At 36.9% G+C, this 15367-nt stretch overlaps 1 protein-coding gene across 1 annotated transcript in view; it reads right to left on the reverse strand.

The window, feature by feature from the left end:
- LOC107044978 (glutaredoxin domain-containing cysteine-rich protein CG31559) overlaps positions 1-8981 on the reverse strand; it is a gene marked incomplete at its 3' end in the record, with an annotated part of 119712 nt that extends 110731 nt beyond the window's left edge. Inside the window, exon 1 of the mRNA XM_015267061.2 lies at positions 6260-8981. Within this exon, the coding sequence (XP_015122547.1) occupies positions 6260-7768 (1509 nt within the window). The remainder of the gene's footprint in view (positions 1-6259) is intronic.
- Positions 8982-15367: the final 6386 nt, after the last annotated feature.

The following is a 15367-nucleotide window of genomic DNA, read 5'->3' on the forward strand; positions in this document are numbered from 1 at the left end:
CGTAATTTTCAAAAATTTCAATTTTTCGATTGTTTTATGAATTCCTCAAAAAATTACTCTTTCTAATTTTTTTCACATTTTGAAAATATTTTCTGATGGTTCAATATCGAGATTCAAATTCAGACCTTCACATTTTAAATAATAATATCATTGCAAAATGTCTGGAAACTTAGGGTCAAATGGAGCTAAAATGAAAGCTCTGATATTCGACGACAAAAGTAGAAAAGCATTTCATTGAGTAAAAAATAGCCGAAGCACTTGGACATCCTTAAGTTGCCTACTCCTTCACCTGAGTTTTTGAGGAATATTGCAGAATGTAAGGGAAATAGCCAAATTTTTGCAATAACCTTTTTCGTAACTCGAATGACAATTATGGTACGAGGAGCATTTTGAAGCCACATACCTGGAAAACTATGTTCTACTTCGACGTATGGGGGAAAAATGAGTTGTGCCCAAAATTTTCGTTACTTTTTAGGTATCCCTTAGTCTATACAGACTCGCTCAACGACTATCCTTATCAACCGAGAACTTCCAAATTCCACCTGGGTTCGAAGTTTCACCCTGGCTTAAGGGGATATACACCACTGTTCGACCCTCAGAAACGTTTGACCTTTCATCTTTTTTCGACTAATAAAGTTGAAAAAAAAGTTGCCCAAAATTCGCTCTAAATTCGTTTTTGCTACCGTTTCACTTTGCCCCGCGTTCCACTTTGCCCTGCCGTTCCACTTTGCCCCACCGTTCCACTTTGCCCCGGTCTCCCCTACGATAGAGGATGAGGGGCCAGAAAAATTCCTTGTATTGAAGAAGCTAAATGGTATGGCCAAGTGGCAAAAGCTGAATAGGTAGATGAAAACATGACGAGTCTATGGAGGAAAAACAGAAGTTTAGACAAATGGCAGAAAATCGTTAAGACTGAAGAAAGCAGACTAGGAAAAATGGATCAAGCATGAATGCTGAGGAAGAACTACAGTGAAGCGGCGGCTTGAAACGAGGCAGTGCGGGTGTTACAAATTCTGCGGAAAGAAAGAATCTATAGTGTAGTCAAATTAGTCTCAAAAATAGCCAAACCTAGTAATTAAGCCTCCGTCCATGAAAAAATAACCATTAGATAGATAAAAATTTCCTGAACAATATATCAAATTGTTCAATAACAGATTGGTGTACTAGATATTAAAAATAATTAAAAACGAGTCGTTTTCGTTCGGGTCAATGACAAAAACATTCGTAGTTTCGGCTGAACTCCATCGATTGAAAAAAAACACATACCACATTGTAGAGGAGGTTTTGCGATTTATTCATCTTAATCAATTAATTCAATCATTTCAAGTAGCACCAAAATGTAGGTGCCTAAAGTACACTGTGGCTAGACCGTTTACTACCAACGTCGCTTTGTAGTGGAAACTGATAACAATGAAAGGGCAATTAGGTCGCCCTCCTCATGATGATTTCCATAATGGGACACAATCAGTTTGTGGAATTTATTCTACTTTACCTGTACATTCAGGTTGGATGGTGCAATACCAGAGATTGTATGCATCACTGGAGTAATGATATTTGGGATCCGTTATCATAACAGATCCGTTATTATAAATATATAATCTAGAGTTACTGTCATCTACATTTTTGCATGGAAAACTTTTATTCCGAATGATATTTTAACAACTATAACGATATAGTCAATAAGAAGGGATGACGAAGGAGAAATATATGTTCCGCAAAATGAACTAATTTTTTTTAATTACTATAAAGGGAAAACTCTATCGGTAATATTTTATCTCTTAATTATTTAAGATTTTTTTTCAACTGATCAATTTTCCCCATGGTGTAAAGAATTCCTAAACAATTCCTGAATATTCCTGTTCTTGAAAATTTTTTTTGTAAACTTATACAATTTTTTGGGCAACTAGGAAGATAAATATACTCATTTTTGGAATTTGAACATTTCCTACTCTATTCAATAATCTGAAAATTATTTTTATAATAGTTCCATGTAAAAAAACAAAAATTAAAACAAAAATTTCTATTTTTTCGTTGCTTTCCAAAGACAATATTTTCAGAATTTTTTTCTAATCGATCACCCGTTGCTCCCAAAAATATATGGAAAATCTCGGTCAACTTCCGTTTATAGGTCTTCGGATAATTTTGATTGTCATGAATAAAAATAACTACTTATACGTATAAAATTAATTAAATAAATAAATGAAAGGGAGTATTCAATTTCTGTACCCATTAAAAAATTACAAGTCGGTTGATGAATTCATTTTATTCATAAAATTAATTTGAGCGTCCTCTGTAGAAATATTGTGTTATATTTAGGAATGAAACAATATTAACAATAAAATATTAACAATATTGACTGAGAAGACTTTGCCAAAAGTGTTTGATAAAGTTTTCTCAGTCAATAATTACTTATTTCTATTGTTTAATCCCGAAATATAATCGAATGCAAATGTAGAGAAGACTCGAATATGTATGTTATGATTGAAATTAAGTTATTAACCGGTTTATAATTATTTAATGGATGCAGGAATTGATAACCCACTGTCATCTATGTACTTAATTAATTATATACATATAAGAAGGATTCTTATTTTTATTTAAGACAATCAAAATGTTATTAGCCCTAATAATCTTGTGACACTTCGTCTTTTTAATTGTGTCATTTACTCCTGTATTTTTTTCCGGCTTTCTTTTCAGTTAAAACATTCACGAAGTTCGAACTCCTCTGCAAAATTCCATGCACAGTTCAAATCTACTGCTCATACCGCTACTTTGAGGGGAGTGCACGCGCATACGGGGCTGGGCCTCATTGAATCAGCTGATCGTTTTACAAGATGTCACGTAAAAAATACTAAATAATTTATTACGGGAGAACAAGTGCACCTGCAATATTGGTTCCTAACTCATTTTCGTAGAGAATTTTCGGCCCTACACACTGGTATTTTTTTCTCAATGATCGGTCCAATTTAATTGAATCTACACGGATTTTTGGCGTTCGCCTGAAGATTCCAATTGTTTTTAATTATTTTTAATATCTAGTACATCAATCTGTCATTGAACAATTTGATATGTTGTTCAGGGAATTTTTATCTATCTAATGGTTAAAGGTGTCACCTAAATGCTAGATTGACTACACTACTAGGAACAAGGGGACGGTAGACTCTGGGCAGTATAGAAATCATGTAATGGAGTAAGAGAGGAGAACAATGAGAAATCGCAGACAGAGAAGGAAGCGTGAGGGTGATGGAGCATAAAAAATGTTTCAAAACGGTATAGATATCCGCGTTGGCTTCTGGCGAGATTTATCTACCTCTATTATTGTTATTATTCAATTGAGATTGGGGCGGAAAGCAATTTGTTATTTTTCTTTTCGTTAATGATGGTGGTGAATTGTATTATTGGCTGGTGTAGATGTAAAACTGTAAAAGTAGCATCAAAGAAATAAATATTCTATTCTATTCATAAATACATGATTTTTTTGAACTTTTTTTTTCTCAAAATGGTAAAATACACGGAACGGCGCAGGGCTCACCACGCGACCAGATACGTTTGGTAGAGAGGTGCGACCACTGGAGGGTTAATTGTTAGTTCGGATTGCTGACTCGATACAGTTTGAGAACTTGTATTCTGCATAATCATGCAATTTCATCATTAATCACAGTTGAAATCAAGTCAATTTTTGTCATTCCGGCCGTGAGGCAGCGCTTCACGGACGCTCCGCGTTCTTGAATCTCTGCCTACGGCCGTCATAACAAAAAATACTGTTCGTCATACGGCCAAAAAAAACTTTTCTAGCTCATATGATTGCAGCCCTCGCCTTCGGCTCGGGCTGCAAACTCATATTCGCCAGAAAAGTTTCTTTCGGCCTAGTGACGAAATATACTATGACTTTTCCATATCAGCCCTATGGTCGCAAATCTCTATTCTTACAAATTGTCAGAGAGAATTGGATCATAATGTGAGCCCTCGGCGCAAACATCTGAAATTTGTCGTTTTCAATGAATGCAATGCTCACTTTATCGAGTAGATAGTTCCGTTATCCTGGCGATTCGTTCTGCACTGTGGAACCTACATTTGTATCACACAGCACTGTCGTCTTGCTCCATGATGCTCCTTCATTTTCACGGAAAAATTCATACCGGAAAAATTCCAGCGAATGAGAAATGCCCCGACGTCACTCGAAATGGCGCCCATAAATGTTGAAAATATTGAGATTAAATGAGATATCATGCGTTGCAATTTAACTGTAAAATCCACTAGCCTCAACGACCGACTGTCTGTCAGAATCACGCGCCGATGGTTATACGATTAATTCGTAATGTCATTTTCATGTCTAATGTAGGAAAATAAATAGGAGAAATGGTCGGCATATGCTCAAGGATTATAAACTGCAGTATCATTTACAATACATGTACATGTTCAGAGGAATTATTTATTGAATTAAAATGCAAAACTCTTTATGACAGAATATGAAAACCTTCTCAATCATGCATTTACCTTGGGAACAGTTGATTGGAGAACAAAATATCAAAAACCTTCTTCAAAAATCTCTGTATTTTCACGAAAGATGTCTGCCGATAATGTGCCCGAAAAATAAACAATAATCACTTTAATCATGAGTGGAAATATGATGAGGCCTTTTCTAACTGGGTATCGTTCCATATTATTTACATCGACAATTAACAATGAGTAGGGGTTCGAGCCTGGAGGTTCTGATCCCTTTCGTTTTATTATTTCTGCCAATTCTATTGGTAGTAAGCTTCCGAATGGATCCGTAGCAATTCGGAAATATTTAACCTTTTGTATAAATCTATTTCATTAACAGGTTGTATATTTTCTTCTAGATACTCTGTAGCATATGGTTACAGTTGTATGCCTTTTACAAGGATAAGGAATTGCTAAGGATCCATTCGGAAGCTTACTACCAATGGAAGTGGTAGAAATAAAGAAAGAAAGAGACTAATGATACAAACAGTAACGGTCACATGCCTTCTGTCGGATAGATTTGAGCCTCTGCTTGTTTTTCAAGTTATCGTACGTACAAGAATGAAAAAATAAAACAAACGAAAAAACGGGATAACTCGAAAATGTTGTGTGAATGGATATAGATATTTGGATTGATCTAGATGGAAGCCGTCGAGACGAGTATTTAGAAAAAAGAAAAAATCAAATCCCTTGAGTAGTTTGTGAGATATTTAATAAAATATATTTACACAAAAGGTTGCATATCTCAGGAATCACTTGGCCGATTGGGCCCATCCAAAATACTAGCCTTAAGTATTATAAGAGATAGGACCATACCAAATTTTGACTTGCTATTCCCATTTTTTATCAAGTTATCGTGGGTACAAGATTTTTCATGAAAAAACTGATTTTTGATCTAGATAGAGGCCACCGAGACGAGTATTTCGAAAGAAGAAAAATCGAAATCGGTGGGGTAGTTTTTGAGATTTTGAGGAAAAACGAAATTTAAACAAGTTGTTATATCTCAAGAACTACTCGATCAATGGGGCTGAAACCACGCGCCAAAGTTGCAAAGCTCAATCATAGCCACAATGAGCCAAAATTTCAAACTTTTATCTACAAATTTCATCGTATTCATGTTGAATTTTCTAAAAATCAATCACCAAAAATCCAAGTTGTCACATACACTGTTAGAAATTTCTCGGAATTTCAGTCACAGCGTCATCTGAATTTTCGATGTTGAGAGAAAGCGTTCACTAAATTTGTCATTCATCTTGAACATTCAAGGAAATTGAGTTTTTAATCTTAAGCAATCATTGAATTTTCAATGAAAGCTTCAATTGCTAAACTCATCGTAAAAATTGAACATCACATACAATTCAATTTTCAACAGATTGAGAATTCCGAAAAGTTGTTGCCTGAATTTTCAAAATTTTCAAGGTTTTTCAGTGCCGAATGGAACTGAAAATCGGTCATTTCTAGAATATTAAAAAAATTTGTTAATTCGTCAATAAAGAAATATACAGATATTTCATATAACTTTGTCGTTGAAAATTTCAAACTTTTTCACTCGAAATTTCAACAGTAATTTTCGAACAGTGTCCATACCCACAGACATGATCCTAAAAACATCATTTCTCCACGTTTCATGACATTTCGGACCATTCGCAATCAAAATGCGAAATTCTACAAATCGGTCAAATGCAAATGGGTGCAAGGCTTCCATTCGAAAGCAAAAAGAAACCAAAATGACTGAACATCATCCTAAATAAATAACCATAAAAACTGCACTGACCTTTGACGATGGATTCTGCAGGAACGTAGCGATGCCCGCACGTACACGATTTTTAACACCCCTAACAGTTCCCTTGGCACTTCTTATGGCTTCCCTATCGAGTATCTTATACCCAGCAAAATACTCCTCCCCCTCTCCCCCCTCCTCTCCATTCCTCACCTCCTGCTGATCTCCCTCAAACTCATTGACATGAAACTTGTAAAACCGATCATCCTCATAAACATACTTGCTTCCATTATCCCTCTTATAATTGGCATAATGCTCAGCAGCAGCATTCTCCATCTGAATCCTATCCTGCTCCCTCTTTCTCTCCTCGTACGTGCACTCCTCAACGACTGGTGAAGTAGACACATGCTGACGTCCGTTACCCAACGGATTTGGACTGCGAATTCTCGGCGTCGAGGAGGACGTTGACAACGAGGAAGTGCCAGATTGAGATGGTGAAAGCTCAGACAATTCACCATCGCTCGATTTCTCATTAACAATCACCTCACTCTTATCACCATCCTCGCTATCATAATTCTTGTTAACCTCCTCATTATGATTATTCAAACAAATGCGTTCAACTTCGCCAGCAGTTCCCTTCAAGTCCCTCTTGACACTCTCTTCACAAATAATAGTCTTCTCACGCGACGTATCCTTGATGACACTTTGTCCACTGTCATTGACCGGGTGTCCATTGACCCTGGCTGATAACTCGCCACTATTCAATGAGTCACAGCTAATGTTACTCTCATTGTCATCACTGTCAATATCAGCCCCGCTACTTGTAAGACTTCCCGTTCTCTTATGAGTTGTGGCTGCACCAAGAAGAACAGTACTCGAGTTCTTCTTTTTGGGCAAGGGCGGAGGTGTGCCATCAAGATCACTGCAGGTGCCACTGTCCAGAGTGTCACTCGGTGAGCATTGACCACTCGACATGACCATCGTGCTAATCGCATTCTGAAATGATCCGTAGTAGAAGCACGAGCGATTCATCTCGTCCTTCTGCACCATATCGTTCGCCTTCTTCAACTCCAAATCAACGTCGTTCACAACACTAATTCGCACATAATCAAGACCCTTTCCATTAACAATATTCCTCTCGATTATTCGCGTATCGCTGGCCAAACGATCATTGGACGCCTCGTTCTTTGTGTTGTCCAGATGGCTCTCGTCATCTAAAGTACTATCGTCCGGCGTTAATCTGACTGTCGATATAACCCGGCTGTTATCGAACTGCGGATTGATCTGTATCTTAACAACATGTGCCGGATAGTCAGTTTTGATTATTTGCGATTGACTGTATCCATTTGACAATTGCACATCTGCCGTTGTCCGCCATACTGATGCAGATTCGGTTTTGCCAGTTGTATCTGCTACGTATACCGTTGCTCCGGCCTCAGAGGGAGTCTGTGACAAAGTGGGGGCAACGGCCAGGATCGACACAGTCTGACGATTACTCTGGCTTTGATGATGGCTCGAAATTGGCAGTACCGGTGGTACGGTCATCGTGCTTGCCTCGGCCATCTCGTCATTCGTTTATTAATGCAAATAAGGTTGTTATTGCAGTGAAATTTATTCACTGATATATTTGGTAATGGTTGGTTGATGTTGGTTCTGGTCTTTTGGTTGTGCTTAATCCTTACTGTTGATCTATGCTGTTGCTGTTCACTCGTAGAATGAATTGCTCACACGAGTAGTTATGGCTTCCTGGAACACACGCCTTCGCGACTTTCGTAGGAACATTCCTATCAAGTACGTCGAACTTTCTAACTGCTCGTCTCTTCCCCCTTCTTCGATTTTTATTCCGCTGGGACGGACGACCTTGGTGTTAATCACCTTGATAAGAACGTCTTTGGATATCAAGTTTGGTGAAGGGTGTGTGCACCTTGGGAAGGTCTAGGAAGGTAGAATGCAATTTGACGGTTAAATCATATTCTATTTCAGGTTAATGGAGCTTATCTATGACACGAGGAGAAAGATAACGAATTAACTATCTCGGGTATTTCTTCCTCTCCCTCTTACGATTCTTTTCGCTTCCTACTTTTTCGTCGGCACTTGAGGCGGTATACGTGCCTCTAATTACACCTTTAGTACTCCAACACCAGGCATTCGGGATAATTGAGAATCCTCACTTGCTTGTGGAGCAGCGATAACGTATGTACATAAGAAGAGGCGCTCCACTGGATCTCTTGGTATTACTCCACCGATGGAGTTGGGATAATAATCAGGGAGAAAAAAATAGCTGAAGAGTGTTAACGAGGGTACGTTAATACGAGCGGATTTGCGGGAGATACTCGAGGGAGCGGAGGGAATGGTTTTGAGAAGTTCAACAAAAATACTGGAGTAATAAAAATAAACAAAAATTTGCGGAATGAGGGGTGCTCAACTTGTCCACTTCAACTCGGCACAAAACAAGTTTCTTCGTCGGTGTACGACCGGTACAGCAAGTCAAAATGCACCTGTTGTGAGGCAGGTTTTTTGAGACCGGTAAAAGTCACTGATAGGCGAAACACTGAATAATATAAAGCAGACACTCTTTTATGGGTATTTAAATCCAATGGAGCGGTTGTAAATCACCACATGTTGTTTTGATAAATTTTTTTTTCGGGAAATAATAAATTTGACGTTTGTAGTGACCGGGATTTACGGATATGACTGGGAGTCACGTATCGCTGTGCTAAACGTGTTGAGGACGGTAACTGTACTGAGAATACCGGAGACAGCGCACTCATGCCACAAACGATTCTACTACTATCTTGCAGGTGAGCTCGCTTGAGTGGGGCCTGGGGATAGAGTCTGGTGGGGGGTAAATGGGCCTTGGGAGAGTGTGGGCTGGAGACAGTGCTACCTTGCGAGGACGCGGTGGCGACCTCTGCCGATGATCGGGGAAGGGAATGGCCGGTTTTGAATTTAAATATCTGTCCTCTACCGTTTCACAGACCTTGAGGGGTCTCACGGTGTTGGCGAGGCTATGGTGAAGCGAGTTTGTTTTAGTTACTAATACTATATAACTACTGTCGGTGTCAAAAGTAGAGACAACTCGAAATAAACGTTTATAACTCAGTGAAAAAAAATCGTAAAAATATGAGACCAAATACACTGTGTAATATAAGTATTTCGCTTGCCTAATACGGAGTTTCAAGTTTTTAGTTTGATTAGTTTATTTATAATCGCTGTGAGAAGCCGAAAAACCACCCGATTTTCAGAGTCCGTAAAAGTCGGCAAACTTTGAACCGCTAGCAAACGTACGAAAATTTTTTTTTTTAAATCGTCAATTTTTTCAGAGATTCGTATAACCCCTGAGAAGCCACCAGGGAAGAAAAAGATCGAAATTGCGATAATTATTCATTTTATTCATAGAAATGTCGACTGCGGCTATTTCGTTGTAGAATTGCCAAGCCGACCTGAAAAAAAAAACAATGCATTTTGAGTTCAATGTAAAACACATTCGGTCAATAGTTTTTCAATAAACAATCTCCGTTGATTTTTAAAAAAATCAAGAAAATTTGTCAAAAAAAGTGCTGTTAAAACGATCATAACTCGTTATGGGGTTTATGGGCCCGCTCACCGCCAGTCCCTCAAAATTAAAAACACATGTGCGCCCGGCTACCTTTTTCAGGGGCGTCGATACCAATTTCAGCCGTTTGGGCCCTTTGGGGCGCCAATATACTGTACATTGCTACTTTCTCATTAAAACAAAAATACGAGCACGAATATTTTTCTTTTTAATAATTGTATCATTAATTATACGTACTAATGGGTTTCATCAATATTAATCATTTGAAACATGTGGCTACAATTAATTATTATTTGTTATTTTTAAATATAAACTCATCCACTGCTCTTAGCATTACCCAGGGTCAACGACGGGGACGTGGCAGTGGTCATGACCCCAAAAATAAATTATTTCCTATATTCGGTCCCAAAATTTTGGAACGAATACTGGAATATCATTCAATTCTTATTCAAAAATTTGCTGTCGTAATGAATTTGAAGTTCATTTTGCAGAACTCATTGATACTTGAATGATCGAATTAATGAGTGATAGTGATTAATAATAATAATAATAAGAAGAATAATAAGAATAATAAAGCCCCAGTTTCTCTTAGCATAATTACAAATGTAGTGTACCGTATTATTCTAATCCTCCTCATCAGACCAAAAAGATTCTTCCCCAGATTCATCACAATCATCGTCGTTAACTTCAATAATGAACGGGCCAACGTGCTGAGCCATTCGATCCGCGCATACCCGATACTTATCCTCTAATTTTTGCACATGTTGGACACATTTCTTCCACAGATCTTCAGGAACCGAGTTCATAACCTCAACGCATAAACGATGAACGTCATTAATTTTGAAAGTATTATTTTGCAGTGCGACGCGACTTTTAACATTCGCCCATATTAATTCGATTGTTTTGAAGTCGCAGTGAGCGACGGGGAGCCACAATAATTTCACGCAATATTCCGCGGCTACGTAGCGTAGGATATACCTAAAGTATACTTTATCCAAAAGATAAGATTTGGGGAAGAAATGAGGTTTGGCGAGATTGTACAATCGCTTTTTTGTTAATGACTCGAAACAATCAACTCCTTCCGGCCTGCGTACATTTCTCTTGACAAACCATTGTATTAAGTCCGATTTCAACCACGCTTTCGTAGGATTGCGTTTATCCGGGTCAATCATCGTGTGATACGGCGCCAAATCAATTACTATTACCGATTTCGGAGGCAACAATTGGAGAATTTTCCTGAAACATTGTTCGTAATGCTGCGCATTCATTTCAGTGTGATAATCACTTCCGTTTTTCCCGATAAAACAATCGATACCTCCTTCCAAAAAACCGTCTTCACTACCGATGTGCGTAATTATAACTCTTCTCTGATCCCGATGGAACCAAAAATCCTCCTCGATGGGAAGCAACGTGTTGAACTCGTGATCGGTAATAATCAAAGTTATCAATCTGATTTGCCAAAGAAGTAATCTCTACCCATCCATATTTTCTCGCGTGATTCGCCCCACACCATGTTTCATCAGTGAACCAAATTTTGAAACCATGGTCTCTATAATATTTCATCATAGTTAAATACTCCTGACGTTTACGCGCAATAGTTGCACTTTCCATGAGTGCTGGCTTTCTATTATAACGAGCATATTTGAAATTCATTTTTTCAACCAATCGCCGCAAAGTAGGGAGACTAATTTCGGGAAAGTCTGGGACATCTTTTATCAGTATTGCATGCAATTTACTCATGGTAAGATATGTCTTGTTAACGTAAACATCAAGAATACATCCGCGTATGATCCCTAAAAAGAATTCATCACATTAAATGGGAGGACGCCCGTCTTTCATTTTTGGCTCTGAGAAAAAACCCTAATCTTTATATTCGCGAACTACGCGTTGAATGGTACTCACGGAAATTTCCAATTTACTTGCCGTTAATTCAAGCACATTCTTATTGGAAACATTATCGGATTTTATTAACGTTTTACATAAATCCCATGCAGCAAGGATAAATTTCTTCTCTCTTACTGAAAATGGTTTACCTAAATTTTTTGATGTGTCGGACGAATGTTCGTTTCCATTTTGACGCTCACTATCGTAAGTAGACTCGCAGTCTGAGGAAGTATCTGATGGCTGATCTACACAATTATTCAAAACATGCTCGTTGTTATTGTTATTCATATCCATTTCTGCCACATTCTCATACATAACCCTGCTATCAATATATTCAAACATAGCTTCATTATTGCCATCAATGTCTATTTGAATATCATGCTCATTATCATCATTATCTCTCAAGGTTTCTTCATTATATTCATCAATATCTATTTGAACCTCACGCTCATTATCATCCTTACTCCTCAAGATTCCGTCATTATTAGTATCAATATCTATCTGAACCTCATGCTCCATATTATCACTATTTTTTAAGATTTCTTCGTTATTGATGCCAGTGTCGGCATCGACTTCCATTCCATCCATACATGCATCATTTTCTGTAGTTGAATCATCTACATTAATCGGTTTTAATAACTGAAAATGGCCATCCTGATGATGACGTTGATGCATATCCGTAAACATTATGTTTACTGTAGGAACATCAGCCGATACTTCAAATTTGATCGGAAAATTTGATCCATCTGAAGACACGCGATATAGAATCAAATTTATATTGAATAATTCAGACGCGGAGGTATGAAAAAATCGTATAGAACTTTTCTATACGAATTGTGTATAGAATGATCCTANTGATTGGCCTGGGAATCGTATAGGGGTTTCTATAGGGATTATTCTATACGATTTATTCCTATATGCTCGAGAGAAATGCGTATAGAAATCCGGCGATTTTATACACGAGGTTTGTATGCATTCGCCTGGGAATCGTATAGCGGTTTCTATAGGAATTATTTTATGATTCATTCCAATACGCTCGAGAGAAATGCGTATAGAAATCCGGCGATTCTATACACGAGGTTTCTATCCATTCGCCTGGGAATCGTATAGGGGTTTCTATAGGGATTATTCTATACGATTTATTCCTATACGCTCGAGAGAAATGCGTATAGAAATCCGGCGATTCTATACACGAGGTCCGGCGAATTTATCCCGAAAAATGAGAGTCCACGTATAATAAATTCGTATCTCTCATGGAACACTACAAAAAATGCTGAGAGTACTTTTCACGGGATTATTACCTACATTTCAGCGGATTTTTTTTTGCAGAAAATAAATGAGAAATAACTTTTTTTTTCTAAAGGATTTATGAAGTATTCTTCGTCAAGTGGAACACATATTTCCATCATATCCGTAAAATCATGTGACACTTGCCTTTTTACACGGTATGAATATCATGGTAAAAAAATATAATGTAGTTGATAATTTCCACGCATATAATTTATTCCCAGTAAACGAGTCGTTCATTGTTATTCAGATACAATTTTTTCACGTTAAAAAAATTACACTGTTCTTTGACAGCTCTCACGTGAAAAAAGCTAGCGAATCATTAATGATGGTCAGGCCACGAGTAGGATATTTTGAAAATGCAGCCAACNAAAAATTACACTGTTCTTTGACAGCTCTCACGTGAAAAAAGCTAGCGAATCATTAATGATGATCAGGCCACGAGTAGGATATTTTGAAAATGCAGCCAACTTTATGGGAATTTTTTTCACATGTTATTTAATCCGTTGCAAAATTTCGGAAACCCCAGGTCCGAGACAACAATAAAAATTAATTCGAAAGTTGTCACGTATACATGAGTTTAGAAGGAGTATTAATAATTTCATTTTTTACCACATTGCCAAATGGTCGATAATGTAGGGAACATATTCATAAAATCGGCTGCAATTTTTTAAATATCCTACCTACTCCTCGTCTGAACATCGTTAAGCAAGGAAATAACAAAATTGGAAATTTTTTTCCGCTATGACGTGATTGATTACGGAGGAATAATGGGAAAAAATAATCAACGTTTATGTTATCTCCGAATTTTGCCACCATGAACTACTGAGGGAATAATGCTGAGTTGCTTTTGCTAGTTCAAGCATAGTACATTTTATTTTCAGGCGTCATATTTAGTAATTGGTGAACATTATTTTTACAGACAAAGAAGTATTATTGGTTATATTTCGTCCAATGAAAATGTTTGTAAATGTAAATTCTCAAGAAAACCACATTTGACATCAGATTAAGTTATTCAACAGAACAAATCAAGTATATTCAAATTCCATACGTCGGATTTTGCGGAAGGCCATATCGAATACCCAATGAATATTTCGTTCAAAAATAGTGAAAATTATAGTACAAGATAGGTTTTTACTAAGCAAAAAAAAATAAGAATGACGATTTTCTGTAGGAAAAGTTAAAAATAATAATAACTTGATGTAGATCTTTATCATAGATGGCTCAATTGACGGTAACATTCCAACAAATCGAAAAATCATCTTATATCCTAACCGGAAAAAACAATCATAAGTTTCCATCAAAAAAAAATTTTTTTCGCTTTTTCTAGCGATATTCGTCATTTGTTTACGTTTTTTCATTTGTAAAAAGCTATCTAGTCCTACAATTTTCCATGTTTTTGAAGGAATTTTATTTTGGGTATTCGATATGCCCATTTGCAGAATCCTACGCATGGAATTTGAAATTACTTGATATCTTCGGTTAAAAGGGAAAAAAAAATTATTGAAAAATTAAAATTGAAGAATTTTTCTTGCTTTCACTTTTTTCAGGCATAACGAAGATATTTAAAAAAAAATAGACGGATTTATCGATCAATCGGTCTGGTAATCGAAAAAAGTAATGTGACCCCAACCCCTTAAAAAAAAACGAATGAAAATGAAAATTATTTCGAGAAATTTATTTACTGATGACGAAACTTTGTCTCAAAACAATTCTGTAGTGAATTAGTAAATTAGAATAACTGCATTTTGCTGAAGGTCAGTTATCGATGAATATCTTGCAAATGAAGAGAGATAGAGAAATTTTCATTAAAACCTTGTTTGTAGTTGACATTTCGCTGTATAGAAAAGATATTTATGATAATTTCGCTATCTTTCTTCATTTCCAAGATATTCATCGATGACTGACAATAAGCGAAAAGCACTTATCCTAGTTTACCAATTCACGACAGAATTCAGGAATGGTGCACTTTGTATAGGTGAATGACGTCCGTAAATTTAGCGAAATCGAGTGATTTGGCGGCCATTTTGAAAACACCTAAATAATGTGCTATTTATGTGCTTTTTTTTTTGGTACCCGAAAAATTTTTTGCTTTGCTGGGGTAGTGGAAAATGAGGGGGGAAAAGCGTCGAAACCCATTAAACGCCATAACGGTAATTTTTGTTGGGCCAAGTAGTCCAAAGATGCATGGAAAATTATGTGCTCATCAATATTCGTAATGATTTGTATGGAAAAAATCGGGGTGTTGTATTTTTTATCAAGGACAGACCAAATCACATGACACAGCTCCCATATTATGTCTATTAACTTGGACTTATAAATGACTAGAGATGTATGTGCTCATCAATATTAACCAACAAAAATGATTTTTATGGAAAAAATAGTTGTGTTGTATTTTTTATCAAAGACAGACCGAGTCACATGACTTAGGCCCA

This window comes from Diachasma alloeum, unplaced genomic scaffold (assembly GCF_001412515.2).
Source record: "Diachasma alloeum isolate Michigan unplaced genomic scaffold, Dall2.0 Dall_scaffold_00857, whole genome shotgun sequence".
NCBI classification, from domain to species: domain Eukaryota; kingdom Metazoa; phylum Arthropoda; class Insecta; order Hymenoptera; family Braconidae; genus Diachasma; species Diachasma alloeum.